The 19,585-nt window shown below is 41.3% G+C and overlaps 4 protein-coding genes across 6 annotated transcripts; 1 reads left to right on the forward strand and 3 right to left on the reverse strand.

Annotated features, from left to right (window-relative positions):
* Nucleotides 1-137: 137 nt before the first annotated feature.
* Nucleotides 138-1,745, forward strand: LOC9646882 (glycine-rich RNA-binding protein 2, mitochondrial). Its single transcript, XM_002961682.2, has 8 exons — nucleotides 138-229; nucleotides 289-357; nucleotides 421-527; nucleotides 587-715; nucleotides 843-1,032; nucleotides 1,086-1,154; nucleotides 1,285-1,391; nucleotides 1,458-1,745. The coding sequence occupies exons 1-8, from the start codon at nucleotides 154-156 to the stop codon at nucleotides 1,626-1,628; spliced, it is 918 nt and encodes a 305-aa protein (XP_002961728.2). The 5' UTR covers nucleotides 138-153; the 3' UTR covers nucleotides 1,629-1,745.
* LOC9663235 lies at nucleotides 1,697-3,601 on the reverse strand. Of its 3 annotated transcripts, none has more exons than XM_024687370.1 (4): nucleotides 3,417-3,601; nucleotides 2,498-2,584; nucleotides 2,349-2,437; nucleotides 1,697-2,273 (listed from the first exon to the last, which is right to left on the reverse strand). In XM_024687370.1, the coding sequence occupies exons 3-4, from the start codon at nucleotides 2,406-2,408 to the stop codon at nucleotides 1,917-1,919; spliced, it is 417 nt and encodes a 138-aa protein (XP_024543138.1). In that variant the 5' UTR covers nucleotides 2,409-2,437; nucleotides 2,498-2,584; nucleotides 3,417-3,601; the 3' UTR covers nucleotides 1,697-1,916. The 3 variants fall into 2 exon arrangements, with proteins under 3 accessions (XP_024543138.1, XP_024543142.1, XP_024543135.1); XM_024687367.1 differs by having other exon boundaries at nucleotides 2,498-3,601.
* A 1,355-nt stretch (nucleotides 3,602-4,956) lies between these two features.
* LOC112348547 (cytochrome P450 71A1-like) lies at nucleotides 4,957-6,660 on the reverse strand. The gene is made up of 2 exons (XM_024681310.1): nucleotides 5,770-6,660; nucleotides 4,957-5,705 (listed from the first exon to the last, which is right to left on the reverse strand). The coding sequence occupies exons 1-2, from the start codon at nucleotides 6,658-6,660 to the stop codon at nucleotides 5,052-5,054; spliced, it is 1,545 nt and encodes a 514-aa protein (XP_024537078.1). The 3' UTR covers nucleotides 4,957-5,051.
* Nucleotides 6,661-15,731: 9,071 nt separating this feature from the next.
* On the reverse strand, nucleotides 15,732-19,570 carry LOC9646883 (long chain acyl-CoA synthetase 6, peroxisomal). Its single transcript, XM_024678216.1, has 25 exons — nucleotides 19,532-19,570; nucleotides 19,245-19,478; nucleotides 19,124-19,174; nucleotides 19,009-19,069; nucleotides 18,878-18,955; nucleotides 18,757-18,828; nucleotides 18,626-18,707; nucleotides 18,472-18,577; nucleotides 18,344-18,420; nucleotides 18,231-18,275; nucleotides 18,089-18,175; nucleotides 17,951-18,040; nucleotides 17,823-17,902; nucleotides 17,675-17,768; nucleotides 17,538-17,626; nucleotides 17,402-17,490; nucleotides 17,228-17,357; nucleotides 17,050-17,168; nucleotides 16,871-16,994; nucleotides 16,733-16,819; nucleotides 16,580-16,683; nucleotides 16,368-16,453; nucleotides 16,220-16,309; nucleotides 16,074-16,160; nucleotides 15,732-16,008 (listed from the first exon to the last, which is right to left on the reverse strand). The coding sequence occupies exons 2-25, from the start codon at nucleotides 19,303-19,305 to the stop codon at nucleotides 15,928-15,930; spliced, it is 2,070 nt and encodes a 689-aa protein (XP_024533984.1). The 5' UTR covers nucleotides 19,306-19,478; nucleotides 19,532-19,570; the 3' UTR covers nucleotides 15,732-15,927.
* Between the last annotated feature and the right edge of the window lie 15 nt (nucleotides 19,571-19,585).

A 19,585-nucleotide genomic window follows, 5' to 3' on the forward strand; every position in this document is an offset into this window, starting at 1 on the left:
AGGGCAAAGACAAGGAAGTCCACGTGCTTTACACGTTGGCAGAGACGTGGCTTGCGTGGCAAGACAGATTTGCGCCACGCAAAGTCAATGGCTGACACGTCGGCACAACAACGACACGTGTAGAGCTACGTGTACAGGGGTTTTAGGGTTCTTATGGCGGTGAGCAACCGGGTGCTGCGCAATCGGCCCAAGGCGCGCTACATGAGAGCGTGCAAGCTATATGTAAATGGTCCAGTACTCGCTTCTTCGCTACAGCTCCATTCTCTCTCTTTGTTTCCGGCATTGCAGGCCTCGCGTGGGGAGTCGATGATCTATCGCTGCGCGGCGCGTTTGAGGAGTTTGGCGACGTGATTGACAGTGAGTTCTTGGCGATTGTCCGGCAATGCGGGCGCGATTTCACTGAATTCTTCTTGTTTCCAGCGAAAGTCATGACCGATCCAGACACTGGTAGATCAAAGGGCTTTGGATTCGTCACATTCAAGCGGGAGGACGAAGCCAAGGAAGCGCTGGAATCCATGGATGGGAAGGTACTCTGCGGGCGAGTTCTTCGAATTCTTCGCTGAAATCTTTGATGGATCGTTTCCAGGACTTCGCCGGTCGCAGCATTCGCGTCGATTACGCCAAGACGCAGAAGGAAATGCAGCAAAACCCGCCGAGCTACCGGAACTTCCTCGACCTGCTCTCGGAGATTCCCAATACGAAGAGCATTGCGAGCTAAAAGAAAAGAAAGTTTAGGGTTCTTCGAGTTGATTATCTACTAATAACAAATGTGTGCTTAGTAGCAATCAGGGTTTAAGAGGTAAATATCTTAGCTAGGGTTTCTCTAAGCCCTTAAACCCTAGCCCTCGCATTTTCTATTGCGCTGCGCAGCGGCTATGGCGATGTCCTCTTCGATCGGGCGCGCCCTGAGGAAGGCCGCGAGCGCGCGCGCCTTGGCGCCGCAAACGAGCGCCGCCATGGCGGCCGCGAGCGTCTCCGTGCCGGTGATGCAGATTCTCAGCCGCTCCTATGCTTCCAAGCTTTTCATTGGCGGTAAGCTCACTTTCGGGGATTTGTTCGTTTTGGGTCTAATGGATCGTCCGCAGGCCTTGCTTGGGGCGTTGATGATGGAACCTTGAGGACCGCATTCGCGAACTACGGCGAAGTCACGGAAGGTACTCTTATCTTTTCTTGTTTGCCTGGTTTTTCATTTTCTTTTCTCTAGCATTGGGTTTGCTCTCTGGCATGGCTTTTTCTTTCTGTGTTCTTGCAATGTCCTCTCTAACAGTGTTCTCTCCGTCCCAGCGAGAGTTATAATGGATCGTGAGACTGGAAGGTCGAGAGGATTCGGCTTCGTTACCTTTGAGAACGACAACGAAGCGAAAGCAGCAGTCCAAGGAATGGACGGCCATGTAAGCTCGAAAAAATCTCTTTTTGGGAGCGGACCTTGCTAACTTGGTTGTCTTTTCATTTTCCAGGAGCTCGGCGGCCGTAGCATTCGCGTCGACTACGCCTCGGACAGGCCATCAGCTCCCAGACAAGACTTCGGCGGCGGTGGCTTCGGCGGTGGTGGCGGTGGCTATGGCGGTGGCGGTGGTGGTTTCGGTGGCGGTGGTGGTGCCTATGGCGGAGGCAACGAAGTAATGTGAGATCGAGAGAACACACAGGAACTGCCAATGCCTATTTAACATAAGAAAAAGAAAAGGAGGGCTTTTTGATAGGAGTGTGATAGAAAATTTGAGAACAATGTATTTGACTTCTATAAAGTTTTCGTGGAACATTTCAAAGCACCCAAGACTTCTGGTTGTCTCAAAATCTTTTTTTTAACCATTTGGGTGTCTCAAAATCGATTGCTTGGCCACGAGAGTTCCTCCACGAGATTTGGAAGGAACGCAAACGTGGAGAGTGAGTGGGCTTGGCTAGAAGTTAACGAGCGCCTACTTCCACCAGGATGAACTGTTCTTCCTGTCCTCGAGATACTGTAAGTACCACGCAAGAGCACCAAACGCAAAGAAGCAAATCCAAAACACCAGCAGCAGGACGTGGTATGGCCCCCGGAGCGTGTGCCTCAGTGACTGCTGGTAGCTGCTCTTGCGGCGGCTCCGCCCAACCGGTGGCCTCAACTGGAACGGCTTGTCGAGGCAGTGCTGCGTGAGCCTCTTGCCAGGAGCAAGCGGCCCAAACATTCTCGTTCGCTTCAAAGGGTTGGGCCTCGCCGGCCTGCTTAGCTCCAGCGATGGCGGAGGTGGGCTTGGTGATCCAGAGGTAGAAGCTGGAGCCGACGATGGTCTCCTCTGCGAGAGAAAGAGAGAAAATCTAGCGTTAGAACTCGATGAAGAGATATGAAAGCTTTGAGAACTTCTACGTACCCGCTTCGGCAAATCATCAGCCGTTCTTGGTGGCGAGCAGGAGCACCAGAGCGACCTCATTGTTTTTGTCACCTGGAGACAATGCCAAGCTACACACATGAAAATTCTCAGAGCTTGCCAAGCCGAAAGTCCGTAGAGTTTATGCTTACCATTCGCAGCCTTCCACGCTCGTGTCTAGACTGCCTCTCTACCAAAAGCGCCTCAGCCATCTTGACATAAAACTCTTTGGCTTGCTTCTGTCAAACAAAAACCACCAGAAACTCCTGTCATACTTCCATAGCCACTGTGCTTTGCTGTTTTCTCCAGCAAATATTTTTCTTTAGTTGGTTTTTTCCTCCTGTCAATGGCTTTCGTCCCTGCCCCTGGCTGGTCCTTTTCTTTTTCCCCCCGAGCCTATGCTAATACTCTACCACCACCAGATCGAGATTACTTGTTCTGTGCCAACCTCAAGGAAAAAAACTTGCATCCCGGCGAGTCATCTTCATCCTCGTCTTCGCAAAGGTCCTCCATATTGCTGGCACTCGGAGGGAAATCCGGGAACTTCCGCTCTATAAACTCGGGCTCCGAGTCCTGGACTTCCTCCATCATGCCCCTCCACAGCTCCATACTTCTGGTGTCGTTGACGATCTCCTCGCGAATAGCATCATACGTGCAGTAGTGATTCTCCAGGGAGCACTTCTGCCTTTCAATCTCCTCGTCAAACGAGTTAAACCTCGCAGCATTCCTCTCGATCAAGTCCGAGCTCAGCAAAAACGAGCCACCGCTACCAACGCCACCATTCTTTGCTTTGTTTCGACGGGTCTTCCAGAGCAAGGGTGGTCGCTTGAGTGGCTTTCTTGGGGAAACTTTCGCCGGCAGCTGTGGCTTTTCATCTTTGAGAGATGCTGGAGAGACCCCTTCGTACTGCTGAGAACTCTCAGGCCTCGCCTTTGGAAAATCGAACCAAGAAAGAAAAAAACCCGGATCAACCGTCTAGCCTTTGGGAATTCTCTGGTAGCTAAAAGTTCAGTGCTTCCTGCCCCATCTCTATCTAGTCTTTCCCTGGTTTTCGGAGAGAAGAGAGCTTACCCTGGGTGGAAGACCATCCGCCTTGTTCTCGGACAGCCACGAGATGAGATCATCGACCCTCATTCTCTGCAAATCCTGGAGCGACTGTGGGTCGTAGGTGGAGGACGAGGACGGCGAAGTGTGATCCGGCGCCATTCAGAAGCCCTAGCGCAGCTCGACCACCATTCCCGGAGCACGGGAAAGAATTCGAAAAGTTGCGCCTGTTGATGACGTGTAGACTAATTATGTTAAATTAGTCCTCATTGCAAGAAAGGGGTAAAGTGTGTTTACCCTAGTTTTCAAAGAAGTTATAGAAAGACGTTTGAAAAGAACCAATATCATGTCACCAGATTGAAAAACAAAAACACTACCTCTATATGAAAGAAGAGCCTGATTATAGCGGCTATTTGGAGATTGAGTGAGCTTGCGTTGAACAGATCTAAGGATGATGTCCTTAACAAGGGGACATGTCTGTGAGTAATAATCCTGAGAAAGTCCAAAAACAGACTCAACAATGAGCAAACTTAGAAGGTGAAGAAGATGAAAAGCAGCCAATCAATCCTCCCAAAATTTTAATTCAACGAGCTAGAGTCCCAAACGATGGGGCGTCCGGAATCATTTCAGCTTAAGAATACTGCAAGCGCTGCACTGCTTCCAATAAAATGTATGGCAGTGAGCTGGAAGCCCAGATATAGCCCAAGGAATGAAAATGATTCAAGACTATATAGTTTACTTCAAAAATGAAGCTACTGAGTCAAGGTTCACTTGAACAGACAATGTTCAAAAGAAATGTTCTGAGCCATAACTGCTATCCCCGGCCATCCTTGATGTTGTAGAAGATGTGGGGAGTCTGTGTTTTGATAGGAATTTTAATCCTATGGTTCAGACAAAGCCAAGCCATTGTTTCATGCCAAACAAGCATGCCTTTGCATTTCATATAGGTGTCTTTGTGCTACAAATCACCAGATACTGGTTGATATTGCCATCTGTTTGAGAAAATTAAGTCCAGAAACTGTTGACTCATGCAAGTCGGAGGAGAGTGTGGTAGTGTGAATGCCAACAGCTCCAACTGCTACAGTGAATACTGTAGCAATTGCGGCATTGAGCTGCTGGCCATTGCAAAACAGGCTGAGTCATTGTTGTCATTACGCTGGTCAATATCACCATCATGCATGGACGACTCGAGCCATAGAATTCTTCTCTGTGTCAATGACACTGAATGTAGAATTTGATGTTCTAAACTTGATAGAAATGCACTGTTATTGCACCAACTGAAATGAGGAAACCCATCTCTCAAGTGAGAAAAGTGCTCTTAAATTTTTGTTTCTCTATATATTGTTGATGCAATTTTTTTTAATAACTTATCATTTAATATTTTTCAGAAGGTTTTAAAGTTTCTTTAATTTGATTAGCCATTAATTCGGCTCACAATAGAGAATTGCCTAAAGTCCACTCACCAGAATTTGCTGATTGTTTAAATTTTATAAGTTGTACTTGCACTTATTAAAAGCTTTCCTTAACCTTAAACTAGCTTTGAATCATATAATACTTTAAAATATATATAAATAAATATATATACATATATATATATATATAAAATTTTTTAATAGAAATCTTCATAATGTTTTTAACAACTCGCGCGTGAATCTGGATTGATTAAATTCCAGGCTTTAGGGCTAGAGCATGGGCGGGCAAGCGCGGAACCGGCAGGAGCTGGAGAGGCACTGCTCTGGCGACAGTCATCCCGAAGTGCTCCTGCATGTCTACCTTGCCGGCGCTACTATCGGCTCCGGGTATGATCCAGTTGAATGCGTGCAACAAGCTTCCAACGGCCAGCATGACATTGGTAAGACCCAGCTGCATCCCCGGGCACATTCTGCGTCCTGCACCAAATGGTATCAGCTCAAAGTCCTGCCCTCGGGCATCGATGCCGACTTTCTCCTCCAGGAACCTCTCCGGCTTGAATCGGTGCGCCTCCTTCCACAGCGTCTCATCTCTTCCAATTGCATATGCATTTATGAAGACTCGCGTTCTTGCAGGAACACCCCATTTGGCGCTGATCATGCAGGCTTGGGCAGAGTTCTCGCGGGGATAAATTGGGACTGGCGGGTGTAGCCTAAGTGTTTCGTTGATAACTGCTTGGAGGTACGTGAGACTTCGGATATCCGACTCTTGCATGGTACGTTCTTGGCCTATCACTTCATCTAATTCGGCTTGTACCTTGGCCAGCGCAGCAGGATGATTCAGTAGCTCTGAAATTGCCCACTCCGATGTGATTGAGGCAGTGTCAGTGCTTGCCGCGAGCACGTCCTGCATCAAACAAAGCAAAGAATCTTAATGCTTGGGCTTTCCAGGCGGGGGTAGCTTTCGTTACCACTGTCATTGCTTTGATATTGGCGTCGTTCGCGTCGCTTTCCATTAGCATGACATCGATAAAGTCCTGCTGCTCCATGCTTGCTTGCGAGTTTCCCAATTTTTCTCGATGCCGATCAATTTCGCTCTGCAGGATCTTGTCAACACGCTTGTGCACAGAAACGAGCTTGTACACTTGCTTGTCGACCCACTTGAGCCACGGAAAGAAAGTTGCAATATGCATTCCAGTGCCTTCTCGAACGAATTCCGTGAGACCATCCTTAATGCTACGCGCTTGCTCCTCTTCATCTGTGCTGCTTGCGCTGCTGGAGTGGCTCTTGCCTGTGACCATCTTGAGCATTACGTTGAAGGCGAAGTCGGAGAGTTTGTTGGTCAAGTTCACAACAGCACCATCTTCAGCACATTTCCACAGGTCTGTAAGCAAAAGACCCATTTCCAATTTTCGATTTGGTTCAGCAGATTCAACTCTTTTTGTTGACAGCAGTTGCACTGTGCAGAGCTTCCTGGCTTGTCTCCAGTGCTCACCATACTGTGCAAAGATTATACCTCGTCCACCACAGCTAGCATATTTGGCCTCCAGATGCTCGGGCTTCATTGCAAACTCAGGATCGAGAGTCTTGAGAACAATTTTGGCAGCATCTGGTGAAGAGACAACAAGGGTGTTCAAGCTGCCAAGCTTAAGAAACATGAACTCTCCATACTTCTTGGACAGCTCTAGCATGGAGTGATGGGGAAGATCTCCTATCAAGTGAAGATGGCCAATGACAGGAAGAGCCGGCGGAGATGGGGGAAGGCTGAAGTGCTGCTTACTTCTTGAAAAACGATTCAGGATGAAGCAGAAGAGGGAAACAATGAAGGCGACCAAAGGCAATTCAAGCAGTAAGGAATCCATTGAGCACGGTCGATACTGCTGTTGTTGGTGCAGGAAAAAAGCATATTTAAACAAACAAGAGAGGGAAGGTCGACTCACAGCATCTACTGTAGTACTGTAGTTGTTGGCTCACTCTTGACTTTGTGAAGCCCAAACATGCTCCAGCCGTTGTCAGATGTTATAGTCAAGGCAAAGTCAAGCGGCAGCTGAAAACCAAAAATTTATTATTTATTTATTAATCTGCATGAAGGTTCTGATATGAAATTTTAAAGTAATTTAAAATGGAGGACAACTTGGTAAAAATGAAGACAACCTGGTGACCAAGAACTAAAAACAATCTCCAAGGACAACCGAGGTCAACCGAGGTCAATTGAATACAACCAAATGCAAATGCAAATGAAACCATATGGTAGCTTGAAAATTGGCTCAGAGAAATCAAGTTTTAAAATATTCACAGGCATCCCGTGGCCATGCAATGAAATGTTTCATGGCATACATTGCTTGGGTGGGGGCAGGGAAGGTGATTTGCTTACCAACAACAAACAATGATGGGTGGGCTAAGACTTACAATGCCGGTGACGATGAGAGAGGGTGGGTGGGCAGTAGTAGGGCAACAGTAGGCTGCGACTCACACTGCCAAGGGATTGGGTATGGGTGAGAATGTTTAATTGCATACATGCATAAAACTTGCTTGGCTAGGAACTAGCGCGAATGAAATGGGTAGACAGGGAAGAAAGAAGAGGCAAACAGTCCCAGACATTGAAGAGCCACTATCTCTATGTGAATGTAGTGGGAATTCAAGGAGCCTCAACTGTGAAGCAGCATACATACATAATTAGTTTCCTTTATTTCTCAAAGGTTAAGCTCTGACAAAAATAATGAGAACACATGAACATATAGAGTAACACGAAAGTGCAAAGCACTACAGTTCAGTCTGTTGTCCCAGTCACAAGCCAAGGACCTCCAGGCTGAAAGAATTAAGTGCTTCATCCGACAAGCAACAGAAGCCCCAATCTACTTAGCATACTTTTAAACACCGAATAGAATACCCAATTGCGGCCTACTGTCAATGCAGGTAGTGCTAAGGACAGACTCAATGTCTCCAGACCAAACACATAGCGCCAAGAAGTCAAGAAACAGAATAAAAGATGATCGAAGCAAGCATCAAAAGCATCTAAACTCAAAACAGTAGCGATTTGAAACCAAGCGAAACTATCTTCTTACCATCATCATAGAGAAATAGATGGAAACTGACCAATTCAAACACATCAAGTCACCACCAACAAAGAGTTGCACAATAGAAAGTGGTCTAGCCCCTGGCTCAAGTTCCAGGCATGTAAATAACAAAATCATTCGTGCAGCGACCAGCAGAAATTAATCCGAGAAACATGGAGAAGAAAAGTGGAAAACGAAGTGAACTTAAACATAACCAAAAGACCTTATTTGCAGTACTGGCAAAACCTTTCATGCAGTCAACCATATATCAAGCAGCCAAATTAAATACACAGCCTCCCAACAACTACAAAATGCACCTCTTTAAATGAATACCATTGATAGGATTTGGTAACCTTTTTCCCAAAATGTGGTACGAATTAGTACCTGCATTAGCCAACACCTGGAATGGGCCAAGCGACTTCTAGTCTTGCACGATGAAGACTCCAGGAACAACAGCGACTCATGTTGGGGTATGATGCATTGTTGCCTCATGGCATCCAGCAGTACTTTCTCTTCTTTGCTGCGTTTCCAGAAGACTGGGCAATTAGGTAGTGAGACTGGTCAAAAGATAAAGTATAAATTTTGGGATCTATTCAGGTGTTAGAAAGGGGAGGGGCTGGTTGCCAACACAGCAGAGGCCCTGAATGTTCTGGAAACACGCACTTATCACCATATTTTTATCCAGTTGAATGGTGGATGGAGAGTAAGGTTTACAGGATTCATGATGCGTTGTTGGCTCTTGCTTTGCACGTCTTGGAACAGAAGGCCCCAAGTGCTATTTCAAGGATGCAAGGGACGCCTTCAAGGGTAGCTATAGCAAGATTTCACTATTCATGTGTGACATTTCTGAGGATATTCTACCTCGAGAACTGCTGTCAGAGACCTTTGGCTCACAAACCATGAGGAACTTCTGTCCCTCAACCTTAGGTCGGGTCCCTAGAATCTCAAGCATAGAGATTTCTAGAGGGACATACCTAAGAAGAGAAGGGTCAGAGTTTGCAGCACCATTTGCCTACTGGATCAAAATCCTGGTCTCACTGTTATGCCAAGCCTCTCTCTTTCAAAAGTTTGAAGGTTTTGTGCCTGAAAAACTATAGGGTGGTAAGCCTGCCACATAGCATTGGACAGCTCAAGAATGTAGTGACTCTGAATTTGTCTTGAACTAAATCAGCATCCCAGGTTCACTTGGAAAGTTGTGGGATTGGAGGTGTTGATTATTCATACAAATCTGGTCGCAAGCATAGGAAAACTGTCTCATTTAAAAGAGTTTGGAATAAGGGGTGACGTGTCCAACAGCCGAATGTTTGATATTATGGGGTTTGAAACTTCCATTATCAAACTGAGATTGGAGCAGATTTCTGAGGTTTGAGAATTTTGAGAGTTGGAGGCTCTGAGGAAAGTGAATTTAGGGTCATCTCCAGCATGGAGAATTTGAGCACCATTTGGAAAAGCTGACTTTATGTTTTAATAGGTGTAGGCAATTTGAGATCTTGTTAAATCTGTTTAAGTGCAGCTTTGGAGTGACGCATGGGGTGTTGCTGGGTCAGATTGTTTCACAAGATAATTTAGTTATTGATCCTAGCAAGACCAAGTTGATATAAGCACTACCAGCTTTAGTGGACATGAGGCAATTGCAAGCATTCTTAGGTCATGTAGGATATCATCCCAAGTTTGTGTAGAGTTATGTGGAGGAAGCTTTGCCTCTAATGGAGTTGTTCCGCAAAGATGTAAAGTATGAGTGGATAGGCTGCTAACAACAAGCTTTTAAGGTGTTAAAGCAAGTTTTGGTCACAGCTCCAATTTTGAAATCTTGAAATTTTCATGTTTATGTGGATGCTTCAACATGTAAGTTCCTCTTGAATTTGGACTTTCTGAGATGTCACCCAGCTCAGTAACCAAAGATGTTTAACCTTAAGTATCCTAAAACCTTTAACTGATTGGAAAAAAGGTGCAATATTTTTCATGGGCCCTTTCTTTTTATATTTAAACTCCATGGATCATCCCTTAAATTATTCTCTTTAGTTCTACCATGCTTCCCTGCAAATTCATACCTTCATGAATGGAAGTTGAGAGCTACACCCTACCTTACGGGTCGAGCCCAGCCAGAGCAAACTAAACCTGCCAAATGTTAATCAACATGTGATGCGATTCCCCCACAAAAAACCAAAAGCTCGAAACCCCTTTTAATACTAAATGTAAACTTCTCATAAATTTGGATTTTCCAAAAGGTCACTTATCCTAATACTATTCAAATTGAAGGACACTTAACCCTAAATATCCTAAGACACTTAATTGATTGGAAAACAAGTGCACTTTTGTTCATAAGCTCTTTTTTTCTATATTTGAACCTCATGAATCGTTCTTTAAATCATTCTCTTTAGTTGCTTACACAACGGTGGTAATTAACTCGGTTTTATGCCAACTTTCAAAGGACAAATGGGATAATCCTTTTAGTTATGATAGCTAGCAACTCTCAATAGTAGAGAAGAACTGTTCAGCAATAGAGCATGAAGGACTTAGAATGATTTTCATTATGTGTCAATATTGTCACTATCTACTGGGAAAGGATTTTTTTTATTTGGATCATTAAGCCTTGAAATAGCTTATTTTGAAGCTATACAAGATATGAAGGGTGACATGGTGGCTTTTGATTTATAGGAATTTCAATTTAAGAGTGTGTTAAAGTCTAGACAAAGTTGTAATATGCCTAATCATCTTTCAAGGATTTCAATTGATAGAATTACTGGAGTGGATGATGAGTTTTTAGATACTTAGCTTTTTCAAGTGGTTAGTGAGGAGCAAATGGATGCTTTTCCAAGTCGAAGCAATACCTAAGTGGTACTATGAGGTGGTACCTCCAATCTTCCTCATTTGATAGCAAATTCATGTCCACAATCAAAGCAATGCCAATTTTGGCCTTTGCTTGAGGATAATAAAGTTCTTGTTGAGTGGCAAGTATCCTTTAGACTTTTCCAATAAAAAGAAGAAGCAGTTCTTCAATCTCAGCACTTCACTTTGATTATTGGGCAACTATATCATGTGAGAAATGATGGAGTGTTACGGCTATATATGCTAACTCATGAGGTACCTCAAGTTATTTTTGTATGTCATGACTTACCTTTTGGAGGACATTTTTGTGAGGAAGCTATGATCAAGTTGGTAAAGAGGATAGGATATTGGTGGCCGATTATGCACCAAGATATTTCAAAGCATGTGAGAGGTTGTGATCCATGTCAAAGGACAGAAAAATTGTCAAGAAGAGATATAATGCCATTGTAGCCACTTTTGCTGGTGTTGTCATTCGAGAAATGGGGAATTTATTTTGTTGGGCCTTTTCCAACAAGCAAGCACTTGTTGCAAATATATGCTTGTTTGTACTGACTATGTGACTAAGTGGGCCAAAGTAAAAGCATTGAAGAAAGCTATAGGCAGAAAAGTTGTTGAGTTTTTGTACAAGCAAATTATTACCAAGTTTAGTTGTCTTTTGGAATTAGTTAGTGATAGAGGTTTTTATTTCTTAAATAAAGTGGTGGCTACACTTATTGAACTTTATCGTTTGAAGCACAAGAAATCTACTCCATATTATCTTTGTTGCAATGGATAAGTGGAGTGGACAAATGGTATTCTTTATACTATTATTTCAAAGATGAGTATAGCTAATAGATTGCATTGGGACAAGTGGCTAGTAAATGTAGTTTGGGCCTTCAAAGTGACAATGCAATATTCACCATTCCAGTTAATGTATAGTCAAGAAGCAATTCTTCCAATTGAGCTAGAAATTCTTTCTCTTCATCTAGCTATTGAGCATGACTTGGATTGGAATGAAGTAGTAAAAAACAGGTTACAATAGTTGGATCATTTGGATGAAAAAAGGTTGTTACCATTGCAAGTTAAGGAAGTGATACAAAAACATAGAAAAGCTTAGCATGATTGTCATCTTTGTAGAAAAGAGTTTACAGTGGGTGATAAAGTGCTACTTTATGATTCAAAGTATTGGAAGAGGCTAGGAAAACTTAAGTGCATGTGGATTAGGCTGTATTTAGTGGCAGAATTTTTTCAGAATGCTCAGTTCAGCTTTAGGATTTCTTTAGAAATTTTCTACTTAGTGAAAAAATATTTTGAGCGGAGTTCTTTGTGCCTCGAGGACTCAACACCAACTATCGTAATGTGTGATATCAGTGATCAATTGTGGCTGTGGTTTTCTCTTCTCACAAATTTCTCAAGTTTTTTGAAGTTTTGAGTGTTTACATGAAGAAAAAGAGGATTCAAAAGAATAGTCAAGATATTCCAATAGTGTAGTTATTAGGCAAATAAGGGTCTGAAAAAGGTTAGAATAGGCACTTCGCAAGTGAGCAAAGGGTAGAGATTGTGTGCCCTTATTATGGGCAAATATAAGTGAGATTGTTAGTTGATTTATTGGTTGAGCTATTAAAGAATAAATAAGATGGCAAACTTTTCATTATTATATAGCTCTGTGTGTGCTTGGTGTTGGCACTAATAACAAATTATGTACTCTCTACTCTCTTATACTTCTAAAGTCACTCATCAACCCAATCTTCCTTTATTTATAAGCATGCATTTGGTGTTCCATATTTTTTATTAGAACTATGTCATGTTCCACCACCACCACCTCCTTCTAAGGTCATTGCTATTAAGCTAAAGTTTATAATTTTTTTAACTAAGTACCAGTACCAAAAAATTTATTATTTCATTAGCTAGCTTGGATATTCTCTTAGTAATAGTATTTTTGTAGTGCACTTTATTTCTCTCCCCTTAAACCAACTAAAAAAGGAGCAATTACTTGATGAGAGAGCCTTTAGTAACTATTTTATTCCTATTTATCCCTTAAATTTCTAAAGATTCACAGTGATAGTATATTCAAATCTTATCCCATAATTACATGCACTACACTCACCCCCTAATTATGTAGACCACTTATTTCATGTGAACTAATTAGTCATCCATCCGTACTGAAGTCCCATGATGAATACCTTCGTTTATAGATACTCTATAAGAGGAAGGATATATACATGTATGAATTCAAATTTAGGGGTAAAAATATACCTTACTCAAGGGTATATTTATATTTTAAGTAGTCATTAATCAAAATGAATCTATTTGCTCTAATACCACATATAACACACTCTATCCCTCTCCATTTACTACAAAAGGGGTAATTATTTGATAAAAGAGCCCTTAGTATCCTTATTTATCCCCTAAGGTTCTAAAAATTTATAGTGATAGTATATTTAAATTTCATCTCATGATCACATACATTACAATTTTGGAGTTTGCTTCTTATCTTGTTTATGATTCTAAGTTGGTTATAGATTTCTATTAGCAATATCCTTTCAAGCAAAGTTTTACACCATAAGTTACTACTCGATACTTAGCATTATAGGGGGCATGATGTCATATAATTGCCCCTTTTTTGTATTTTTTAGAATGTATATTTGCCATTATTGTATTGCAAGATTTAAATATCAAATCTCAACTCATACGATTTGAACTAAAGAACTATGAGCATCTAGGATTATCATGAACTTATTCCCAATTTAAGTTTCTAGATTAACTTGAAATTGATATAGAAATAGGGTTTTTAAGATTTTATACTCAAAGTGTTCAATGCAAATCATTCTTCTTCTTTTCTCTTGTCTTTCTTCAGTAGTTTTTATTGTCTTTCTTTCTTTTGAAGATGAGCTTATGATATAAAAATTTAGCTATTTTTGAGATATTAACACTTTTATAAGAGAATGTCATATAGGAAAATTTAGAAACATTTATAATAAAAAGTATATAGAATTATAGTTTCCTATCACCAAATAATGAAATAAAATTTTACAGTAGGTATACAGTTAAAATCATAAAAATAATAATCTTTTTTATATACTGGACAGTCTTATTATAGACACATATTACATTAACCTAAAACCATATATAAAAGTTAGTGGTTTAGATTTAATCTAATCAAATTCCTATGAAAGCTCGCTAATATAAGTTGCTAACAACATTACATATGTGAGCTGAAATATTAACTATATTATTTTTCAACTATTCCTTATATTTTATATTTTAATATTTATTATTAAATATTATTTATAACTCTCTATATAAGTGCAAAATGCAAATGCTAGAATAAAAAGTTAATATTTAAGATGTTTAATATAGTAGTATCTTTCCTTTTATTAATTATATTTAAAGGTTTTTCTGCTAGATATGAATATGGAGAATATAATGCTTTAGATATACCTATTGTAAATGATCTTATAGATGCTATTAAAGAATCAATTAATAGAATTCCAAATGGTGCACTTCCAGTAAGTCAAAGTTTTCATGGGCATATAGATGTTGTAGATGAAGATGGGTTTAACTTTTATATTGGATTTGGTGTTTTTGTTTTACAAACAATTGGGGAATTTTGTGGTATAGATTATGGAGAACATGATAATTTAGGAGTTACTTTAAGACACTCATTGAACGAAATTTTAGAGGAATATAGTGTTGTGATGTTAAACCTTGCTGCATCATATTTTATTATAAAGACTGAGCATTTTCTTATTTATTATTTTATTAGACATTATAATCCTCAACAACATAGGACACAACAGATTTTAGTGAAACCCATAAAATGTAATATATTTGCAAGTTTTTTGATAAGTGGTTATGTTGATATGCCTCATCAATATTTACTATCTACCCAGTTTTTAATTTCGTCAAATAGAGAAGTATATTTATATTTAGGTGCTAATTGCAACTTAGGTTTATATAAAGGTAATACTAAATTATGGTTTCCAAAAAAATTACTTAATGGAAATAATTGCATTTTAAGACTACAAGAAGATGGAAATTTAGTTTTATATTCAGATCATAAAATAGTTATTTGGGCCACAGAAACATATTGTACTTATTATAATTGTTATCAGGATGCATATTTAGTGGTTCAAAATAATTGCAATTTAGTTCTATATTTTGCGTATCAGAAAACATTTAGTACTCACCCTAAATTAAAACTTGCATGGGATTCAAAGACATTATGCTATTAAATATATTCAAATATATTTCATCATTTCACTAAAAGAGTTCTGGCTTCATGTTGATACATTTTAAAGATAAGAAAAATGATATATATAATATGGGTCATTACTAAGTAAATATGTAAGTTAACAATGGTAAAAACAAAATATTTACCATCTATTATTTAGAGTCACAATTTTTTCCAAGCTTGTCTAGTAAACTAAAAAGAACTCTTTGTTTCTACTTGGGGCAGCTTGCATGCCTGGACTTCCTTCTGGAAATGCTTCTTCTTCACCTATTTGGTTTTATTCATTGAAATGACAGAAGTGAAAGATATTTGTATTAGCTTCTGGTGTAGAGCCAAACAAAACTTTTGCTATATTCTTTATAAAATTTACAATTTCATAACAACACCCCCCGCCCCCCCAATTGCGCCGCATGACTACAAAACTGTAGAATTTCTTGTACCAATTGTAGAGTTTAATAGATAAATTTGATTGTAATTAAAGTTTTGTTGATGCCTGGTGGTATGAGCATAGAAGCTCCGCAACTCCCCATAGCAATTGATCTTGTTTACCCTGGGAGGTCTCTAGCGCAAGAGTTGGGTCATGAAGGGCATTATTCTGAGTTCACGTCACAAACACTCTCCCGTTTTTCTTACAACGGTTTCTCATACACCAGTCTACATTTCTATACATCTAATAGAAAGCCCCATAAATGCAACTGGTGCAAGTCACAACATTGGAAGATTGGTAATCCAGCTCAAGGACTGGACAATATCTAATCCTTGATAGATCTATATTCCATATTAAATGTTATTTTTATTGTCATGCCTCAACATTGATCACGAAAAGGAAACGAGCTAGATGCCAAGAGTGAGTTCCAGCTCACAATATTTCTTACGGGCATGAAAGCAGATGTGCCTAGACGATATTTTCGTCATCGAAGTATATGCCCTTCTGTTACACTCGTAGCTCCTATCAGTTCCACAGAGAATCTCTTTTCCTCCATGATATGTTATTCGACACTTATTTAGAGAAGCAAAAGAGCTTTTTGTTTCTACTTGGGGCTGGCAGCGATTGCATCGTACATGGCTTGGATTTCCTTCTGGAAATGCTTTTTAGCTTGCGGCCGCTTCACCTGTTTGGTTCCATTGATTGAAATGAGAGAAGTGAGAGATTATTTTATGTTTTGTTTCTACGTACCTTGAAAGTGGGAGTGAGCAACCCATTCTCCAGAGTGAATGGCTCCGCTACCAAATGAACAGCCTTTGCAAATTCGAATCCTCTCAACTGCAAAGCAACCCGGCCAGATTGTCATCCCATCAGAACATTTGGAAACTCGGACATACCTGGGAGTCGCGAGCAACGGCGTCCATGTCTGCTAGCACCGCGGCCTTCACGACAGGATCTTCGCAGAGTTTAACTAGATCATCAGCATGCTGCACAAGGAAAGACACCATTTTAGAAGCAAGGAACTCTGAGAATACCAAGTAGCACCTTGATTCCTCTTGCTTTTGCCCACACAGGAAGCGTCTCCGGATCCACCACCACGATTGCTACCGCACTCGCGTTTAGACTATCGCCTGTTACAATCGAAGAGAATTGTGTCAAAACCGAGTCACACATAGGGAGAAAACTTTGCCATGCTATTCAGCGACCGATCCTTTCGCCAGGTGGACTCGCTAGACACAAAACAAAATTGTTCTCACCGTAGACGAAACACTGAGCAACGAACTTGCTTTTTTGATAGACATTCTCAATCTTCTCTGGCGCTATGTATTCACCCTGTGCAAGCTTAAAAATGTTCTTTTTCCTGGCAAAAAATGACGTCAAGCAAAATCGAATGACACAAAGCACGTTACCGGTCAATAATTCTCAGCTTCCCGTCAGGTAGCCAGAGACCAATATCACCTGTGTGCAACCAGCCCTCAGGATCAAGAACTTCTTTCCTGGAAAAGAACAGTGTAAGTGAGAGGCCTAAAGTTATAAGAAAAGTATACGTTTGAACTTCGTCTTTGTAATAGCCCTTAAATATACTTGGTCCCCTGACACATATTTCTCCCCGGGGATATGGCTTGTCCTGGCTTGTATATTCCATCTCGGTGACATCTTCAAGCTTGATTTCTACAAGAGCACTCAAAAGTTCCAAATCTCAGCTTACTTAATTCTGAAATCATACCACAAGACGAGTTGGGAGCTCCGACATGGCCTGACGTGTTGTCTCCTTCTTGACAAGAAGAAATGAGGCACGCCGTTTCTGTCATCCCATAGCCTTCGAGTACGCACGCACCAAAGCATCTGTGACATTAACATCTCGATGTCAGATCCATTTTTTTGTGTCCGTGTAGGACACTCACATTCTTAAGAAGTCCAAAACCTCTGGAGAAATAGGAGAGGCACCAGATAATATGAGCCTTACCCGGCCTCCAAGCCTTGCCTTGATCTTGTTAAAAACAAGACGGTCCCAAATAGGAGAAGGAGTCTTATCTGTAAAACCGCCGTCAGGGAGAACATGTATGGAGAAAAGTAACCTTTCTCAAGAGCCTGCCGCTTTGCGTTGAAGGCCACATTGAAAAGTTTCTCCCGCAGCCCACCAGATGATTGAACTGTGGTTACAATTCTGCAACAGAGACTGAGAAAAGGCGGAACTTTAAGAAGACACCTGACCTATCATAAATTCTGTTGTAGAGACGAGGAACACTAGCAAAAACTGTAGGCCTCAGCAACTCTAAATCATCCATGAGCTTCAAAATGTCCTGCAAGATGAAGAGTTAGCACAGAACTATAACAGGGAAGGCTCCTACCCCTTGATAAAATCCTAAAGAGGCTCCATAATGTGCCATAGCTATTATGTTCGTCCTCTCGTAAATATGTGCTAAAGGTAAATAAGAAATATGTCTGGTACATAGCCATTTGGTCAAAGGTTCGAAAAATAAAGTATTTCCCACTCACACATCTGAAGGGTACAACTTGATCGTCAAACAGGCACCTGAACAGCTGGCCACAAGGTTATGGTGGCTAAGCATCGCTCCCTGTAAAGAAAATTCCCTTCTTAACTTGAACAGTCGCAAAGCCTTAACCTTTGGTGTGCCCGTTGTCCCGCTAGTATAGCATATCGTTGCAATATCGTCAGGCATAGGCGGAATAAATGGCCTTTCATCGATTCGACCCTGCATGTAAGCTTTGAGGACACATCAGAATCGAGGTAAATGAAATACCTGTGCTTCAAATTTTGAATAGGATACAATCTCTACTCCAGACGTTTGTGGGAGTGAAGGAAGTAAATGTTCCGAACCTCCAATGACCTGAACAAATGATAAAAATGTTCATCCAACAAATACAAATATATCAAGATTCTACCACAACAAGCCGCACAGATGGAAGGTCTGAAAGACAGCTGAGAAGCTGCAAGCACAAAGAATATTAAAGAACATGTAAATGTAGAAGCTACGAAAAAAAAAAAAAACACAAACCGTATTTAATTTATCTGCAGTACAAAAGACAGCTGAAAGCTCAGCGTGATTGATGATAAATGTGACCGCATCAGCACCTGAAAGATAAAAACATTCGGGTGATGATCATCAAACAGGTCATAACGTACCAAGTGTGTCATATAACGGAACAGAGACGTAAGAGTATGACGAACAGGCGTGCTCAATAACTATCCATTCAGCACGATTAATCATGTAGAGTCCGATACCCGACCCCTGCAAACAATTAAGTTAAATCCCGTGCATACAGATTCAAAGTTCCACCTTTGGGATCCCACGAGAAACAAGACTCGATCCAATAGCCGTTCGCGCGTCACCAGCTTCTCCATAAGTAACCCATCTGTACCTGTTAGACGAACCGAGTAAAACCAAGTCCGTGTTTTAGATTGTCTTACTCTCCAACAGTCCCATCTTCGCGAACTCTTGTCCCAAGATACTTGGAGTCACCATAGGAGCGAACGGCGTACCTGAAATTCGAGCGTGATCATAACATCCCAGCTTCACTCTTGTACTTACACAAAGTTGTCGTGCAGTGTGAGAATTTCCGGATGATTTGGGAAGTGATCCACGAGCTTCAGAGGAGATCGAATGGACCTATGCAGCAAGTGAAAAATTGATAAAGCACAATATTAGTTAATCCACAGTACCTATACACATTCCACTTCCCATTTTTAAGCTTTTCGGGAAGAATAACACTATAGCCTTGCTCTGCGAAGCAGCATATCAATACAAGAGCCAGGATTAAATTGAAGCATCACCCACCAATGAAAAATTCTCCAGCTGTTGGATGAAAATCGAGCAGCTGCGATTGCCCTACAGCGGAAAAGAGAAAAAGAAAAAATGAAGAAAAATCAGCCGTTTCAATCCTGGAAAAGGCCTTTACCTGTCGCGAGACTGGCAATATGCCCGTGGATGATCTTGAGCCGGCGCTGAGCTGAATCCATCCAGTATCTCCCACAATGTTTCCCACAATCAATTGACCTTTCTTTCCCGCAGTTTTTTCTTGCCCTCGATCAGATACTCACTCGATTCACAGCTCCAGGGCACCCGATCAATCGATTGCTAGGAGGAAACGAATCCAAATCCCTCACCGATGCATTGGAATGCGGCTCGTCATCTACCAGAACAATGATCGAAGCCGCGGATCGAGACAAACTAGCATTGCCAAACCTGGTAGGGCGCCAGGAGCAAGGAGAAAAAAAACTAAAAGGGGATACGTGTTGT

Source organism: Selaginella moellendorffii, unplaced genomic scaffold (genome assembly GCF_000143415.4).
Source record: "Selaginella moellendorffii unplaced genomic scaffold, v1.0 SELMOscaffold_1, whole genome shotgun sequence".
Lineage (NCBI taxonomy): Eukaryota > Viridiplantae > Streptophyta > Lycopodiopsida > Selaginellales > Selaginellaceae > Selaginella > Selaginella moellendorffii.

What these genes read in the sequence shown, in the direction of transcription:
- LOC9663235 (XM_024687370.1), bottom strand. Translation starts at nt 2,408, where the DNA reads ATGAGGTCGCTCTGGTGCTCCTGCTCGCCACCAAGAACGGCTGATGAT. An exon ending in CTGATGATTTGCCGAAGCGG is followed by an intron (nt 2,274 to 2,348) that starts GTACGTAGAAGT and finishes TTTCTCTCGCAG; the next exon opens with AGGAGACCATCGTCGGCTCC.
- LOC9646883 (XM_024678216.1), bottom strand. Translation starts at nt 19,305, where the DNA reads ATGGATTCAGCTCAGCGCCGGCTCAAGATCATCCACGGGCATATTGCC. An exon ending in CAAAAGCAAGAGGAATCAAG is followed by an intron (nt 16,310 to 16,367) that starts GTGCTACTTGGT and finishes TTCCTTGTGCAG; the next exon opens with CATGCTGATGATCTAGTTAA. An exon ending in TGCTCACTCCCACTTTCAAG is followed by an intron (nt 16,009 to 16,073) that starts GTACGTAGAAAC and finishes GGAACCAAACAG; the next exon opens with GTGAAGCGGCCGCAAGCTAA.
- LOC112348547 (XM_024681310.1), bottom strand. Translation starts at nt 6,660, where the DNA reads ATGGATTCCTTACTGCTTGAATTGCCTTTGGTCGCCTTCATTGTTTCC. An exon ending in ATATCAAAGCAATGACAGTG is followed by an intron (nt 5,706 to 5,769) that starts GTAACGAAAGCT and finishes TGTTTGATGCAG; the next exon opens with GACGTGCTCGCGGCAAGCAC.
- LOC9646882 (XM_002961682.2), top strand. Translation starts at nt 154, where the DNA reads ATGGCGGTGAGCAACCGGGTGCTGCGCAATCGGCCCAAGGCGCGCTAC. An exon ending in TGGAATCCATGGATGGGAAG is followed by an intron (nt 528 to 586) that starts GTACTCTGCGGG and finishes GATCGTTTCCAG; the next exon opens with GACTTCGCCGGTCGCAGCAT. An exon ending in ATACGAAGAGCATTGCGAGC is followed by an intron (nt 716 to 842) that starts TAAAAGAAAAGA and finishes CTTAAACCCTAG; the next exon opens with CCCTCGCATTTTCTATTGCG.